At 49.4% G+C, this 16,166-nt stretch overlaps 6 protein-coding genes across 6 annotated transcripts; 1 reads left to right on the forward strand and 5 right to left on the reverse strand.

Moving 5' to 3' along the window:
• Positions 1-125: 125 nt before the first annotated feature.
• EDB91DRAFT_1184364 (thiamine diphosphate-binding protein) lies at positions 126-4,136 on the reverse strand. Its single transcript, XM_041320475.1, has 17 exons — positions 3,914-4,136; positions 3,335-3,865; positions 3,127-3,288; positions 2,899-3,077; positions 2,773-2,845; positions 2,668-2,716; positions 2,456-2,565; positions 2,212-2,402; positions 1,918-2,154; positions 1,689-1,861; positions 1,545-1,639; positions 1,367-1,410; positions 1,244-1,304; positions 1,148-1,193; positions 1,092-1,116; positions 876-1,013; positions 126-794 (listed from the first exon to the last, which is right to left on the reverse strand). The coding sequence occupies exons 1-17, from the start codon at positions 4,053-4,055 to the stop codon at positions 342-344; spliced, it is 2,709 nt and encodes a 902-aa protein (XP_041168498.1). The 5' UTR covers positions 4,056-4,136; the 3' UTR covers positions 126-341.
• Positions 4,137-6,195: 2,059 nt separating this feature from the next.
• Positions 6,196-7,783, reverse strand: EDB91DRAFT_1089886 (acid protease; the record flags this gene model as incomplete). Its single annotated transcript, XM_041316605.1, has 8 exons — positions 6,196-6,226; positions 6,284-6,324; positions 6,378-6,685; positions 6,736-6,892; positions 6,941-6,978; positions 7,028-7,282; positions 7,336-7,430; positions 7,482-7,783. 8 exons carry the CDS (start codon positions 7,781-7,783, stop codon positions 6,196-6,198), a joined length of 1,227 nt encoding a protein of 408 aa, XP_041168499.1.
• A 1,919-nt stretch (positions 7,784-9,702) lies between these two features.
• EDB91DRAFT_1258361 (uncharacterized protein) lies at positions 9,703-10,230 on the forward strand (the record flags this gene model as incomplete). Its single annotated transcript, XM_041324337.1, has 1 exon — positions 9,703-10,230. One exon carries the CDS (start codon positions 9,703-9,705, stop codon positions 10,228-10,230), a length of 528 nt encoding a protein of 175 aa, XP_041168500.1.
• Positions 10,231-10,561: 331 nt separating this feature from the next.
• EDB91DRAFT_1231974 (HAD-like domain-containing protein) lies at positions 10,562-12,029 on the reverse strand. Its single transcript, XM_041321065.1, has 7 exons — positions 11,806-12,029; positions 11,710-11,744; positions 11,575-11,656; positions 11,425-11,525; positions 11,294-11,372; positions 11,112-11,243; positions 10,562-11,062 (listed from the first exon to the last, which is right to left on the reverse strand). The coding sequence occupies exons 1-7, from the start codon at positions 11,874-11,876 to the stop codon at positions 10,756-10,758; spliced, it is 807 nt and encodes a 268-aa protein (XP_041168501.1). The 5' UTR covers positions 11,877-12,029; the 3' UTR covers positions 10,562-10,755.
• A 305-nt stretch (positions 12,030-12,334) lies between these two features.
• EDB91DRAFT_1066416 (inositol oxygenase) lies at positions 12,335-13,590 on the reverse strand (the record flags this gene model as incomplete). Its single annotated transcript, XM_041314814.1, has 7 exons — positions 12,335-12,521; positions 12,575-12,654; positions 12,707-12,868; positions 12,929-13,081; positions 13,137-13,261; positions 13,325-13,450; positions 13,521-13,590. The coding sequence occupies 7 exons, from the start codon at positions 13,588-13,590 to the stop codon at positions 12,335-12,337; spliced, it is 903 nt and encodes a 300-aa protein (XP_041168502.1).
• Positions 13,591-14,794: 1,204 nt separating this feature from the next.
• On the reverse strand, positions 14,795-16,094 carry EDB91DRAFT_1184391 (NADP-dependent oxidoreductase domain-containing protein; the record flags this gene model as incomplete). The annotated part of the gene is made up of 8 exons (XM_041320476.1): positions 14,795-15,063; positions 15,107-15,187; positions 15,223-15,235; positions 15,258-15,289; positions 15,351-15,537; positions 15,588-15,833; positions 15,882-15,971; positions 16,032-16,094. Coding segments are annotated over 8 exons (756 nt in total), but the record flags the coding sequence as incomplete, so codon positions are not given.
• Between the last annotated feature and the right edge of the window lie 72 nt (positions 16,095-16,166).

Genomic DNA, 16,166 nt, shown 5'->3' on the forward strand with positions numbered 1-16,166 from the left:
TCGCATGCGCAGACACCCAAGCAACTCGAAGTGTATGGGTAGTATCTGGGAGGATGTGCTGCACATTACATCTGGCGTGCAGAAAGTGATTGCGGGGCAGTTCGCCCACGCGATGGTTTCCAAATCATGAACGAAGTTATCCCTTCAACCAAGGGATTGTAATTTGATTTTACTCTACGTAAATAACAGGGTATTTGAACCGACGCTGGGGCTTTAGATAAGAACACTGAAGACTCCGAATAATTCGACGATAGTGACTCGAAGGATGCTATGATATTAATATTTAGTCGCTCGGATATAGCTCATGCAAAGAAAAAGACGCCAAATGACAAACCGAGCAGTTACAACCCCTGAAAAGCACTCTCAACAACAGCCCTCTGCTGTAATCCATACACCTTCCCGGTTCCTGGCGCAGGCACAGCGTCCTCCCTCCTCCCCCTGTACGTCACGCCACCCTCCATTCCCAGCCCCTTCAATACCTCCTCGACACGCTCCCGCACATGCCCCCAAGCGCCCTGATTCCTAGGTTCCTCCTGGACCCACAGCACCTCCAATCGCCCGTTAGCGTTGGCATAAGGCGCGAGTGCTTCACTGAGCGCGGCAAACGGGAACGGTGCGAGTTCTTCGATGCGCACGAGGGCGACGCGTGATTCGAGGTTGCGTGCAGCGCGCTCTTTGGCGAGGTCGTAGTAGATCTTGCCGCTGAGCAGCACGACGCGCTGGACGGCTTTGGGGTCTGTGAGGGTCGCCTGGGTCATGAGAACGGGCTGAAATACGGTTCCTGGGCCCATGTCCTGTCAGCTTCGAAGATGCAGCCTACGTGTTTCAGTGTGAGTAAATGTGGGTGTGCAGAAAGGGCTTGAGACGGCACGTACAGCAAGTCTAAGCAGTCCCTTGGGAGCAGCTACAATAAGCGGTTTCCTGTAGTTCCGTTTGATCTGGCGGCGTAAAAGATGGAAGTACTGTGCAGACGTGGTCGGGAACACCACGTGCATGTTTACGTTTGGAATTTTCTTGGGCGGTGTAGGAGTCATTGGTGAGCTAAAGAAGTGTTAACAGACGGCCATTAAGAGATCAATAAATGGACTTGCCTGCAGCATCCGCTCTATACGGCAACTGGAATGCTCAGGGCCAGCACCATCAAGACCAGTGAGGGAGGAGCAGGACAATGCCGCTCTGCTTCAGCCATTTAGCTAAGGAAGGATAAGTCAGTAAAAGGAAACATGCAGGCAAACAGACATACTTTCTGAACTCGCAATGAATGTGTCAATGATAACTTGTGCGCCATTAAAGAAATCGCCAAACTGAAGCATAGATAAAGCTCTTTAGCTCGAGCTCTAGTAGTCAGAACGAAATAACAACGTGCCTGTGCCTCCCAGATGGGCAACAGATCAGGTCGTTCCCAAGATGCTCCATATTCGAACTACAGTACTGTTAGATTGAGGCAAGAAAAAGAAAAAGACCTACGCCAAGCACAGCCATCTCGCTGAGAGAGCCTTCCAAAAAATCAGACGATATCCCTGATGAGAAAAATCAATACCCACTATTCGCCAGCTCCAGCTTGCCATTCGCCTCCGCAAGCGCCTGGTTCAGCGGAACAATCACGCCCTCCGTCTTCTGGTCCACCAACATCGCGTGGCTGGGGATGTACTCAGGCTCTCTTATACACGATTCAAGAGAGACCGCACCGATGACTAAACGTCCCTCTCCCTACATCCTGTCCCGCAATGCGCACATCACACCCCTCAAGCATCAGCGAGCCGAACGCCATCGCCTCCGCACTTGCCCAGTCAATCATGTCACCATTCTCGATGCTCCCAAGACGGTTCTTCACATGCCTGTTCAATCGCGGATGGATTTCCTATGTTGGGCACGGCGTCGTTATATGTATTCACGTAGGGAATATATAACACTTACAAATCCTTCAGGAATACGTACACTGGCCATTCCAACGTCCCTGAGCACTGTGCTACTCACGCCCGTCTCTTCTTGACGCGCGTCGGGAGACGCCGGCCAAACCATGCCTTTCCACGCGCCCTCAAAGCTCACAGGAGGGGGGACATACGACGCTACATCCGTCAGTGCAGCATTCAGTGAGGCTTTGTAACTGTCTCGGACAGCTCGTGCTACTTCAAGGGAGATCACACCGTCCGACTGGAGCGAAAAACGGTCAACACTCCCTTCGATAAGCACAAAATAAATCAGACGTACGATAAGTTTATCCTCATACAACCTCGGTACAGACTTCCTTGAACGAATCTTCTCGTACATGAGAGGTTGCGTGAATGCTGGTTCGTCGAGCTCGTTGTGTCCCCAGCGGCGATAGACGATGAGGTCGATAACGATGTCCTTGCGGAAGTGGTTACGGTACTTGAAGGCAATGTCGACAGCACGAACTACATCTGTGTGTGCGCTCAGATGGAAGCTATGAGTAATGATCCAGGTGGAGACGAACCTTCGGGGTAGTCTCCGTTGACGTGCAGAACTGGACAGTTTATCATCTTAGCGACGTCACTGCAGTAGAGGGAAGAGCGGGCAGATGAGGCTGGAGTGGTATATCCGATACTACAAAGACAATGAGTCTCAATTCGGGGAAGTGTGTATTAATTAACTTGTTACTGTGATGCGGAGATTAGAAGAGTAAGACAGAAGAGTCCAAAGACATACTTGACGACAATGTGGACACTTCCGCCGCTCGTGAAGTGTGGAAGACCGCCTGCAAATATCACGTTGAACTTTTACAACTGGCAATGTCTGTATTTTGGTACGAACTCAAACCAAGAGTTTCCATTACTACCCCTTGTCCTGTGAAGCTTGCATCGCCGTGCAGCTGGACGCACATAACCTATAGCACCATGTGAACACTTCAATCCTATACAAGGCACCCAGTAGCAATACCTTATCGCCAAGCATGCATTCTTGGTTATTACCATGAGATGGGGTTCTAAGCAAGCTATACTGCTTCGCTCTGGCTTTGCCAAGTGCAACGGGACTCACGGCCTCCAAATGGGATGGATTGGGCAGCAACGAGACCTTAATGCCATCAATTTCACCGTACTGTAACGTCGGAGACGCAACTTGGATCAAAGTCAGGACATTCAGACATGGTGAATACAGGATGCGCACCAAGATGACTGAGGACGTCCCCGGAAACCCCCAAGGATTCATCGACTTCACACCCGCCCTTGATTTTGTGAAACAGGGCAATAGGATTATATTCTAGGAGACCCGTAAGCAGGTTAAGGCGTCCCCTGTGAGGCATAGCAAGGATGAGTTGAGTTATGCCAGCTACGCGCGCGTTAGCGATGATCCCCGCGATCGAAATGAAAGACACCTTTGGACGCAGCCTCGAATAGCGCATCTAATGCGGGTAGCATGGACTCCCCGCCCTCGAGTCCATATCTCTTCAAATTCGGAAACTTGACTTGTAAGAAGTTGTCCAACACCTCAGACTTGGCGAGAAGAGCGTGTATGTTCTTTCGTCTATCTGCATCGATGACAGTCACGGGCTCCAAGGCACTCTGAGACTCCAATAGCTTCGCAAACCACAGCCTCTCTGTCTTGCTTGGGAGGTCCATGTATTCATACGCAATGCGGCCGACGTAGACAGAGTTGAGGAAGGAGGTGATGTTGTCGAGGGTCCATTTCTGTTTGTCCTCACCGGTCCAGAGGATGCCGTCTACATCAAACGCACGGTTGGGGTCGTCAAAGCCGTACCGCACAGGGTCAAGTGCGGCGACGCGCTCGCGACGGAGGAGGTCAAGAGGGTCGATAGACGCGGCTCTGTGTCCATGTATGCGCAAAGCGTCAGCATATCGAAGCAAGGGAGCATTAGTTGCGCGGTTGGCAAGCTGCTCAGAAGTATCTAAGATTGAAATTAGTCTGTGCAGTTCTCTACTGGCAGTACACGCACAGTCTGGGATGGTAAACTCGCGTGCTTTGCGGAAGCCGAATGACTCGTCATGATACTTCCTGCGCACTATGAGCACGCGGCCGCTGGAGCGTTTCATGACGTGGGCAAGAGCATGGACGTGACCTGCGGAGATGGAGTTCATGAGTTCTTTGCCGTTAATGACCTAGACAACGACAGTGAATGCGGGGAAGAGACCGATAAGCTCGCAGATTCTTCTCAGCTTCGGATGGAACATGGTAAATATATGTATGTTCCGGACTCCGGAGTCTTGCGGATGTGGCTCACGAGACCAATTGCAACACCTACATGACTAGTACTTGGTCTCCATTTTAAAAATTTGAATCCTTAAACTTCTTAACCAGTTGCAGTTGGGATACAGAAGCTCCTTCAGGTGGGTCTCTGGCAGAAGAGGCTGGCTGGAATGTTGAAACCAAGTGAAAAGTGGTCAGGTAGGCATTGCCAATAAGATCAATTGCTCCCAACACCTTCGAATACACCTGCAGAGAGATTGCCAACCGCAAGCACTGTATGTGTATCGCCCTCCGAGTCGCCTACACCAGTACTAGTTCAACTTGTCAATGCATAGCTCTTTTCCTGCTGCAGGGAGTACACCGACGTCTTTGCCATCATTTATATCCGCTCTACTACGTCGTCATCAATTTTAACATACCTTCAACTTGCCCACCCCCTCTGGCTCGTGGTCTGGTGAAATTTGGTGGTGTCTGTGCAACCCAATACTAGCGCACTATCCAATGCAGTTCAGACCAAACCCGGACTCAAGTCTGCCATCGGTAACGGGCGAGAAACTGGTGGCCGCAGAAAAGAGCTTGGTGTGGGATGCTCGCCAAAACTCGAACGCAGTCCTGTCAAAGTATAAGCTGACAGCTTGAGATGTAACATAGTGTCGCAAAAGTATGATAGCGGATGCACAGAAGAAACCAGCGACGCTCGCTTAGATCGATCATCGCAGCAGTCGCGGCATTTGCCGCAGCAGCCATCCGACCTGCATGTAGAAAAACTATAAGTATTACATAATTTGTGCTGTTGATGTTATGTACGGCTTCCAGTCGCAATGCCGAGTATAAGTAGCCTCAAGGCCTCATGACCTAGTGGACCAAGTTGAAAAGAACATGAAGCCCAAAGTCGAATTCCCGTCTCTTGCTGAATTTCTGAAGAACTCAAGTCTTACATTCCCAGCCTCCTTCCTTGGCGAGATATTACTCGTTGCACATCGGTGAGCCACCAATTTTCCAACTATCAATGTCGATTGTACCTACCAGCAGTGGAATGTGAACTGTTATACTGACAACTCTTGCAGGTGTGCAACGCTCTTCACCAGACATGTGTCATCCTTGGAGCTTCAGTACATCGTAGAACTTGGTGACCAGCAACTGCTCCATGTCCCTGTCGCGAAACCCCGCAACCACATTTCTACTTCCGAGCGTCTACAGCTTCTGAGGGACAGCCCACGCATGGTTCAAGTTCGACCTCCACTTTTTCCAAACAGTCTCTGTACCAGAACGATTTGATGAAGTACAAATGAACGTCGCTGATGGGCATCTCTATCTGGACCGAAGACGGAGACTACGACGGAGACTGGGGCCACTGCCACTTAGCCAAGATCTTTCCAATATCGCCAAGGCTCTCACAGCAAACAACCGATCGTCACTAGTCTACAGGATCCCTGTATTCAGTTCCGGAGTCCGAGTACTGTTACTGATTTTTATCCAGCTGTTGCTCCAAAGAATGAACCGGATTGAAGTCATCGAGATGTAGAGCGGCTAGTCTTAACAAGTTGAAGAATGTCGACCTCTACTGATCGTGGTACAGGCGGAATGAGCACGGTAATACTGTGCATATTCTTACAACATTTGTACAACGCCACTAGCTATTCAAATTTATGGATCGCAGCTATATGGGATGCTTCTCCTCTCTCGTGTCTATGGTGTACTCTGTTCTGGAATCGCACGCGGGTTGTCGTCGTCACATCTTACCATCTTCTCAGGATGTTGCTTTTGGTCGTGGAGAGTGCTCAGTGAACAACTCGACTACCTCGCCAACCGCGAGCTCGTTTAACGGATCAAGCCACCACAGCTTCTGCTAACCGGCAGCGTCTCGTTTAATTGGCTCTCATTACTAACGGTCAAGGAACATTCCAGCTCCGTGGAATTGATTTTGCTATGGCTTTAGTAAACCCAGCATTATGGTATCAGTTCTAAACCATAGCATGTATGAAGGGTATTACTGCCACTCCGAGTCATCCCCTTGAAAAAACACCCATATTAAGGAGTGTAGGTGGTGAACGTATGTTCGCTTTCACAAAAACATATCAGCCAAAAGGGATAACTAGATACAACAAGAAAAACTCACGTATAAGCAAATCCAACTTGTTGACTATCCGTGTCGAACACCTGCAAGTCAATCAGTACCTCGTACATAGCCACATGGCGATCCGACAACTCACAGCATAGTACTTCTCCATGAACTTCTGCCCGATGATAAAGTCTAGCCCCTCGCCGCTGTTAGTCCCCAAGTACGAGACAATGCCGTACTGCTTGTTTGCTGACAAGCCCCACGCGGTGTTCTGGTCCGTCGGGATGAGTTGCGCTGCAGCGTCCAAACTGAAGACGGTGCCGCCGACCGTAAAGTTCAATGGTTGGATCTTCGAGACGGAGCTTTCAGGAATGGTCATGAGGCCGGTGGTCTGGTCGAGCTTGGCACCAGGGATGGCGCGCATGTAGGACTCGAAGAAGTTGTCAGCGAGGAGAACCACTATAAATGTGTCAGAAAGTGGGCATGTTAATGGGCAAATCAAGTCCTACGGGTGGTGCCAGTATCAACGATTCCGGCGGTTGAAGTTGGGATAACAGTCGTCTTGTCGTTGGCGGCACCATACGTTGCATCGGTGACGTTGATACCCCAGTAGTAACCAGCAGGGTAAGTTGCAGTGACTGGCGTGTAAGTAATTTCGCCGGTGTACTGAACAAAATTCAGTACGAAAGTTGGGGACATGCTGCTGAGGCTTACCAAAGACGAATCGATGCCACCATAAGTGAGGGCACCATCTGCGCGCAAATCAGATCACATTCGACTATCTCGCAAAGCGTCTCTTACTAGTGTCGTTGTAACTTGTTGCGGGTGCGAAAGAGACGCCTAATATTTCCTGTGTGATCAAACCCTGCGAGAGAGCATTGTTCATAACGGTGGGGATTAGCTCGTTGGTGCTGGGCGAGAGTGTGCCCTCAGTCAGAATGACGGGGCCCACACCGACGATGCCATCGACGCCCTCAAAGTCGGCATAGGAAAGAGCATCACCGATGGACTGGTTCGTGATGACAAAACCTGGAGCAAGTGTCACCTGGTCGAGATCTGCCGGTTGGATTTTAACAATGTTATCATTTTTAAGCGGCCAAAAGACCTACACTCCAAGCCGGAAAAGTAGCCCGAGCCGTAAGTGACGTTGACGTCCTCACCAGTGAAGATACTGGTTGAGGTTTGGACATACGTTGTTCCAGTTCTTCAAAATACAATGAGATGCAGTCTAAGGGAATAACCAATCGGGTCCTACCCAACAAAAGTATTGGAGCTACCGGTGTCGACGACCAAGTTGTAGTACGTCGGAGGGCTACCAACGCCCACACTGGTGGTGTACTGGACATATGCAAGGTTAGATGCAGGGACCGTCGTAGGACCGCCAGAAGCAAAGCTCTTTAGGAATGCAGCACGGGAACGATCAGCATCAGGCAGTCCCGCGAGAGAAGAGCTGGAAGGCGCAAGTTTCGTCAGGGGCATACTAAAGAAGCTTGAAGCCGATACAGAGGCCACGGTAGCGAGGAGAACTGCGCAAAGAAGGGCGGAGAACGACTGCATGTTGAGCAGACGAGCAGGGACCTGGTGCTAATTCATCATGAATGACCCAATGAGATTTATATGGGCAGGGACCGGGGTTGAGGCAGCCGATAACCACCCAGTACTAACAGCACCTGCCTGAAGGAACGCATGGAAGTAGAAAGCTGCCATGCGTGTCGATTTAAATAAACTGGAAGACATACATAGAACCAATAATAACATGGGACATTTTCCATAATTTTCCGGGTCGGCGCTGAAGCGCTAGCATTTGAACAGGGCCAAATGCGAGCAAGCACGCTATCAGAGACTCGTGAGCATTGCGAGGTTGCTCACCTCTATAGTCAAGCCTGTGATATTCCCACCGATCCAAAGTAAGTACATTCGTATCTTGAGCAAGAAATGGGAGCCATATGTATTATGTTCCACTCATATGGCTCGAAGTTCGTAGCGTGTGCATAAGAATAGACAGAGACCAATTAGGACCTACCTGAGCCACGGAGAGAAGGTGTCAGATATATGTATCTCGCAACCGAGCCGTCCTAGGCCTAGACATTTTTGGGTTGCTGTCCTCCCGTGCAGCTGGTGAAGCGGCCGGTGAAGAGTCAAGACTACAACCCTGACTGTCACTGGGCGGTCATTAGACGGCGCCCGATGGAATGAGCGTGTTGATTCTGAATCAACCCACCAAATGGCCAAATAGAACATAATAGTACTGAATCCTGATAACCGGTTCAGTCCCAAGTTGTCTTGCACTGCTGGCCGCTGCACAGGCATGGAGGACGAGTACTTTGTCTAGGATAAATGCATAATCTACTCACATCAAGATGCTCACAGCGGGTGGGAGCAGTGGCACCGTTAATCCCTCATTGCTTGCGTCTAGTCGCTGTCTCCCACAAAGCCTATGGAAATGGGACAACCGAGAGCTGGTGAGTCGCACTCTACCTCGCGCTCGACAGTACATGAAGTCATTCCATTTGAAAGCAACTTCAAAGACCCATGACCTCCAATGACTGGTCTATTTTTTTTTTTTGCAAATATAACCACCGTATCCGTTCCCTCGATACGCCACCGATAGTTCTGGTCCGTACCGAAATTTGGCGTACCCTCAGCTGTCCTCCCTTCTCCCTCTCCTTGCTTCCTAACTTAACGTCTCTTACATGGTGTGGGACTACCAACGAGATGTTCCAATATATCCGGTTGTTTGCAACCCCCAAATTGGTAACGCTCGATATCAACCCACAGTCTCTCGCATTTGGTCCATCCGAACAGTCCATCTTGTCATATATCCCAATGTAGTGCCCTATGGTCTCGAATTTCATATCTTCTGCAAAATCAGGAGACACGTCGACCGCTTTGCAATGCTGGTCTCATCTGAAATCAGTGAGCACCGAAAAGGTTCCGAGGCTGCCATACTACACCTGTCCAATTTGCCTTCACTCGGAATTCTACGCCTCAAATTACCTTCTACATCCATATCCATGGATACCCAAAGCTCCTACAGCATCGTGTGTTCTGCGTATTGCAGATGCTGCATATAGAGTGTGAAATTCTGGTGCTCTTAGATGCCTTCTTTGAGACACTCTCGATCGCTCCAGAAGTGCTATCATTGTCCATCACTCGCGGACTAGATACCACACTGGCCCTGCTAGCTTCAATTTCCTGTCTATCCAGTGTTTGTACCAACAGCACTTTGGAGCGGGTTCTGAAACTTCTGATCAACATATTCGATCAATCTGATGATCACAATACTTCGATTAGTGCTGCAGTTTTTCATCCACTCTTTGCTTTCCGCAATATTCGCAAGCTCGAAGTCATTATCGTGAACTGTGGTGTTCAATTTGATGATGCCACCCTTTTTCAGATGGCTAAGGCCTGGCCGCTACTGGAGGAGTTCTTCATCTTTAAAGAATGCCGCCGTTCGAGAGATCGTATTACCGCAAATGCCCCCGTCTCACTATTGCAACATTGCCATAAACTGGTCTGCTGGAGGCGGACACAACACATCCCCTAACATTCCCTACCAGGGTTTTGCATACAAACCACTATATGTGGCGCACTTCGGTAGTTCAAGGATTCGCCACCCGACAAGGATCGCTGCTTTCATTTCGGCCGTCGCACCTAATTTGGTGGAACATGTTGCATGGGAGCATACTTTCTACAAGATCGATCCAGGCCTTGAGAAATACTCCAGCAGGTGGAAACTCGTTCAGCGTTTGATCAAGTCTTTCTCCACGTTCCGCGAGCAGGAGAGGAGAACTTTGATGCCGAAGGCAGGTGAAGGGGCCGAACGTAGTAATGGAAATGAAGAGTTTGGTCCATCTGCCAACCACTACGGAGTTGTGCAGCCAGCCCAGGAGACCGAAAATGGGGAAGCAGCTGCTAGTAGTGACACCGACGGGGATGAAGGGGGTTCCTCGGAGGACGAAGGGGATTCATCGGATGAAGATAGCGGAAGTGAGGGCGAGTAGTCTAACTGGGGCGCATGAGACTCGTTGCAAGAAGAATAATTCGAGACGCAGACAATAAAGTACTGAATTTTCTTTGCGCTCATTCGTCTTACTCGGGGTTTTCTCCCGAACAGGGTACTTCGCATTAGACTTCCGCCGATTGTGTAGACTCGCTCATTCAAAATCCCGTTCTTGCTTCCGTTGAATTTTCGCCCACTATTTCCTTTTACTTTCCATGATTGTCATGCACCGCGGTGCACGTCTACATCTGGCGTCAAACCACGTTCTGTCAAGCTGAGATTCCCATCCATCCCGGCGGCAATCTCGTTATCGCCCCAATCGAGCGAACTTAGTTCGTAGCGTCGATACCTATCGTGAGTATACATGGTGCGGTTGAAAAGCCGCTGGGTCTGTCGCTCCGAGAATAATGCTTTTAATCCACTTGATTGATGAAGTGCGAGGTTGATGCGTCTAACCCTAGTGTTATTACATGTCATGAGTACCCAACATCGCTTCTCCACCATCATTGGGGGGTGAGACAACCTCTCAAGCTACTTCAGGCCACTCCCGTGCGATAATACTCTGTCGTTCTTCCTCCGTCTCCGCAAAGATAATGAGCTTCATCAAATCTTGTGCCTCCTTGAAGCTCTCGAACAAGCGATGCTTGATCTTGCTCTTGATGCAGTATTCCATCAAGTCATTTTCTCCATTCGGCTTATACTTGACAAACAGACAGGTCGCTCCCTGCGCGGCGGATAAGTCTGAGACGCCATCGCCGAAGAAGAATATGATCGGGGCGGGATCCATGTTCCTGTAAGGCGCAATCGCCTTCGACTTGTCGTGTCCGAAGCCACTAATTTATCGTCCTCAGTCAAACGCGAAACGGTAATGGGTGATTTTACCTCTCTGGATGACGGTACACAACGTCCCAGCTTCCATCGTCGTATGTTTTCACCTTGTTCGATATTATTTGTATACCGTCAAGGCTAGCGAGATGCTTGTTAAGGACCGCACGGATGATAGGTTCCATACCACTGCGGAGATGTCAATGATCACAGCACCGTGAAACCACCAGTTGTTGCACCTGGACACAATTACGACGGGTATATCATTCGTTTCGCAAAATTCGTAGAAAGCCTTGAAGGTATCATCGACTTTGATGTCTGAAACCGTCCATTAGTTCCAGAAAACCGTCGTGCGTGAACAAAAACTTACTGTTCGCAACAGCATTTCTACAGAATTCGAACGTATGCGTCACCTTGCCATCGACCTTGCCATTCTCATTGATGCTCGCGACCATCTTCCGGAAGGAATCCCTGTATGAAGAACTCAATTCTGCAGCTTTTTACATGCAATGCCTCGCACCGGAAGTTGTCTTCGTTATTACGCACACGTTGATTGAGCGCAACGCGATCTTCGCGCCCCATGCCAAAGTTGTCCGTCACAACTGAGTACTTCAATCAGAGCAAGACACATAGTAAAGTTCTCCAAATAACGAACAATCATTAGAGTCCTGCGTGGTGATAGTGCCATCCCTGCACAACGAAACGCAGTCAGCGCTATTGCCACTTAGATCTAGATCTAGCATTTACGCACCAGTCGCTGAGTACGATGAATTTCTTGCCGTGGTAGACGACTGGTTCATCGAGAGACGATTGCTGCGACATTGTAGTTGTCTATGTTCAAATCTATGTTATGTATTGTCTAGTGAGATGGAAGGAAGGAGTCAAGGAGGTGGGGCTCCGTGAGATATGGAGACGTGAGCGGCGTTTGCAGTTGCACGTTGGTTAATACTTGGAGGTGAGCGCCAAATCTTATCTTATCTCTTACTCAATAATACGGAACTGGTTTTCAACTTGAAGTCCTTGCATCGAGGCAGTTTATCATGGGTGTGTACGTGTCTATATGACATTAATGCATTAAGTACATTATGGCTGATCAATGCTAATAAGTAAAGGTTATCGATACGGGATAGGGATACTGCTGCAAAAAAGCGAATGGAACGAGTAAGGACACAAAGGGAATAAATAACTATGATGCAATGGTGTTCGTTCTTGATCTTCAAGAGCCTATACTATATAATGTATTAGTATAATCATAAAGTTATGCACGCCATAGCGTGGATCTACCAGTCAATCTCAGCAGGGAAGAACTTTGCAATGAGGCCCTCATAGTATGGGCGAAGCTTTTCAGCATCGCAGGGTTCATCACTTTTCGAGTAAAGATCATACGGGTTGAAGGCACGGGCGGCCTCAAGCGCTAGTTGATCCTTGCTACTCATGAGGTGCGCGTAAGCTCCTTCACGGTGCCATCTGCATGGATGGTAAAAATTCAGCGGATGGTGCAGAAACTGGCAGGAACTTACGGGTAAAAGCTGTGATACCTGATCATAGCAAGGGCCTCTTCGGGGAGCGAGCTCTGATCCTTAACGACGTGGTAGAGATACTGTGAAAATGTTGAAAAACATGAAGACAAAATAATGTCGACAAAGTTATACCTCATCATGTCCCCAAGACACCATGACATTATCAAGGCCGCAATTGGGTTCATAAATTCCATACTCCGTGGAATAAACCGCATCATGGAAGTCTGGATTACCGGCGAAGGTATCGGGGTAAATGTTTTTCTCGGAGAAAGCGCAGCCGACGACAAAGGTATCCTTGAATAAAGAAGTACATCAGTCTGTACGTCACCATGCGTGCCCGATGAAGAAACTTACACCAACAACGTCCCACTGGCCTTCGCTGCCAAATAGATGCAGCAGCTTACCAAGGTCGTGGATCAAACCGGTAACTTGCATCCATTCGGGCTTACCGTCGCGTCGGATGGCCTCAGCAGTCTGGAGCAAATGCTCGATTTGCGAAAGCTCAGTCTAAATACGTGCTGCATGTCAGCAATGGGAAATCACAAGCCAGTGAATCACTGACGTCTGGATCCGAGTCGTCCACAAGAGTATTGAGCATTTCCATAGCTTGCCAGATACCCATGCGAGCGCGTTTCCGGCTCTTAAATTCCATACGGGCCTTGATGTTGAAAGCTACGGTCTGCTTTTCTGCGTGGCAGCCGGGAACCTGATCAGTGCCACGCCGTGCATGGGTAAATCGGATGTACCAACCATGTTGCTCCTTGTAAAAATTCTTGACGCGATCGCAAGCATTCTCATACTGACGGAATGTCGTCTTGTCTTTGATGGAATCAAACTCAGACTGAGTGTCCCAGATTTTGGCCTTCAGAACATTTACTGTAGAGAAAGGCGGATTCGGACTGTAAGCCACATCCCGAAGCGCTGGAACGGCGTAATAGATACGTACCGTCATCGACAGCATCGGAAACAGCGTCGAGTTCGTGGCCGTCGTGTTTGTTGATAACAACCGCAGGCATGTCTAATAGTGATATTTGAGAAATGAGGAGTTTGGGAGATGGGCAGGAGGTTGATTGGACATCGAGACAGGGAAGGCTGCCTTATATACGGGTGCGATTATCGCGAGCACCAACAGACCTGAGCCTTGCGCCGATTCACCGCGCTGGGCCTGCAAAATTGGTGACGATAATTTCATCAAAGATTGTCAACTTCCCTATTAGCATGTGGGTCCTTTGTGAAATTGACGCCGCGGAGCCTTTCGGGCCCTGAAGAAGCCCATGCCGCCCACGTAGCTCTCGCGTGGCTCCTCGTGGATCGCGGGAGACGGAGGAGTAATCTGTCTGTTTGAGTCTGCTTGTCGTGGGCCACAGACCGCCTGCAGCTTGAGATACAATGCCAATCGGAGGCCAGGTCATCATGCTCAACGTTGACCAGCGTTCCCGGTGATGAATCATCCGAGTCAGAGTCGCCCGTTCTGACTTGCCGTCAATGTTTGCACAGGACTTGCCTTAGTCTAGACTTCTTGTTCGCTTCCGTAATTCAATGGCAACCTAATCTCACTTCCGGTTGCCGACAATCCGAGTAATCGCAAGAATGCAAAGCCCTGGTCCGCTGACGGATGACTTTTTTCTTCTCTTGGTGCAGCCCTTGCTCAGGCTCACATAATCCTTGAGTCCATCGGATGTAACAACTTGGGTCCTGAAGGATATCTCCGGGATATAGGGTGAATTTCGGCTAGACGTACGTACATACCAGCATTGCGCTATGGCACCCGACGGGCCACAGCTCCTGGACAGTCCCTAGACCAGTACTCTTTGTTATTTTCCCAGCTTTCGAGACTTATGGTACTAGCCTACCAGACGATAGTCATCGCCAAGATTCTGTCTTGTTCGCCAGACGAATATGCCAGCTGACGACTTGAAATTGACTTTCGGTTGCGCCAACTGTGACGTCAGGCCAATTGCTGTCAAGAAATTCAAATGTCTTTCTTTCACCGGATGGGATCAGATAATCCTAGTATGGATGATGAGACAATTCTGCGAGCTGAACACCTTGTGAGAAACCCTCATTAAGATCACAGTGGTTGTTCTCTTTGTGCTGGCACATGCTCGAACATAATTTATGTGTGACTCATCGTTCTCACAAGTAATGTGCTGTCAACTCTCCCCCGCGGACGACTGGCCATACTAGTTGTCTCGTCCGCCGGATTGCACTCTCATGAGCGCTGGCGGATGTGGAGGCACTTCCTGACTCTTGAGTCGTGTCATCTCACTGTCGCGGCATACTGTGACTCGTTCCCATTTAACAGTGCGTCGATTCCGTAATAGATTCTCCTATGAGTACATGCAGCTTTACTGGTGCAGACAGCTCTACCTCGAATGCTACAATCGTGCCCTCCAATTCACTTCCTGTCAATCTCATGATTTAGTGAATGACTGAGCCTGTCGCTCACTTGGTTGGAACAGGCCAGTTGTCGAAACCGAGGTCAATACCTGGGTAGCATATTTCAGTACCAATCGCGTTCACTGTGATTACCAACGCTCACCCCAGGGAGGCATGATGTGAACCGTTTCTGCTTGCCACTCGCAGCTACACCGTCAAGGACCTGAATGTCCTCTCTGGGGTCAGAGCGTTGTATGCCTCTAGCGCACCAGTCAAGTTAGACTCGATAACGGGATGGTGTCACTGATTTGGGAAGGACAACAATACCCTTTGCCACTGCATTCAGATCCGCCAACTATCATTCTCTTGCCAGGGTAAATGATAAATATGAACGTACGCAGGTAGCCGAGAAGGACATCGGAGGTGCTCTTGAGACCGCGCTTCTTCGCAATCTCGGTCGCGGACTCATCGGCAAACAATGGAGAGTTGGTCGAACCAAGGGGTGAGTATGCTTGTGGAACGATTTTCTTCGACTTCAAGTACTCGAGAAGCTCCAGCTGCGGATTGTACAGGTGAAGTTCGAGCTATACATGTCAACGGTGAGTTTCGAACGGCATCTTTACGTCGAACACACCTGATTAACGGCCGGGATGACCTCAGCAATGGGTAAAATCTTCTCAAGCATCATCTGGGAGAAGTTTGACGCGCCGATTGCCTTGACTTTACCCTTCTTTACCATGGCCTCCATACCCTGCCAAGTGTCCCTGAGGTCTCGGGATTCATCAATGTCGCGGTTGCCGTTTGGGCGCATCGGCATGACAGGGTGATTCCCGTCTGGGTTCATCGCAATAGGCCAGTGAACAAGGTAAACTGATGGTATCTTAGTGTCAGTCAAACGAATCCCACAGAGAAATGCTGCAGGTCCTACGGTCAAGATATGTCGTTCCAGGTTGGCAAGCGTTTGGTCGAGGCATTGCTCGACACGTCTATGGTATGTACCCCAAAGCTTGCTAGTGATCTATCATATCCGAGTGAACAGGGTAAGTCATAGGTGGGATACAGTATACGCACAAAACACTTCTTCCCGCGGAACGCCCGATGCACGCAGACCCTCGCCGACTTCCTTTTCGTTCCCATACGCCCTTCAGTAAGATACGCTTAGATCAGGATCATTTCATGATCAAATTTCTTCAAGCACAGTCAATGTGTCTAT

Source organism: Suillus paluster, assembly GCF_016628075.1.
Source record: "Suillus paluster strain FC165 chromosome Unknown EDB91scaffold_446, whole genome shotgun sequence".
In the NCBI taxonomy this organism is placed as follows: domain Eukaryota; kingdom Fungi; phylum Basidiomycota; class Agaricomycetes; order Boletales; family Suillaceae; genus Suillus; species Suillus paluster.

Coding starts and splice junctions, on each gene's coding strand:
- EDB91DRAFT_1184364 (XM_041320475.1), bottom strand. CDS start 4,055: ATGAACTCCATCTCCGCAGGTCACGTCCATGCTCTTGCCCACGTCATG. Junction 1,411..1,544: donor CAAGCTGGAGCTGGCGAATA/GTGGGTATTGAT, acceptor TCGAATATGGAG/CATCTTGGGAACGACCTGAT. Junction 1,117..1,147: donor GTCCTGCTCCTCCCTCACTG/GTCTTGATGGTG, acceptor TGAGCATTCCAG/TTGCCGTATAGAGCGGATGC.
- EDB91DRAFT_1231974 (XM_041321065.1), bottom strand. CDS start 11,876: ATGTCGCAGCAATCGTCTCTCGATGAACCAGTCGTCTACCACGGCAAG. Junction 11,657..11,709: donor CACGCAGGACTCTAATGATT/GTTCGTTATTTG, acceptor TGAAGTACTCAG/TTGTGACGGACAACTTTGGC. Junction 11,244..11,293: donor CCCGTCGTAATTGTGTCCAG/GTGCAACAACTG, acceptor ACATCTCCGCAG/TGGTATGGAACCTATCATCC.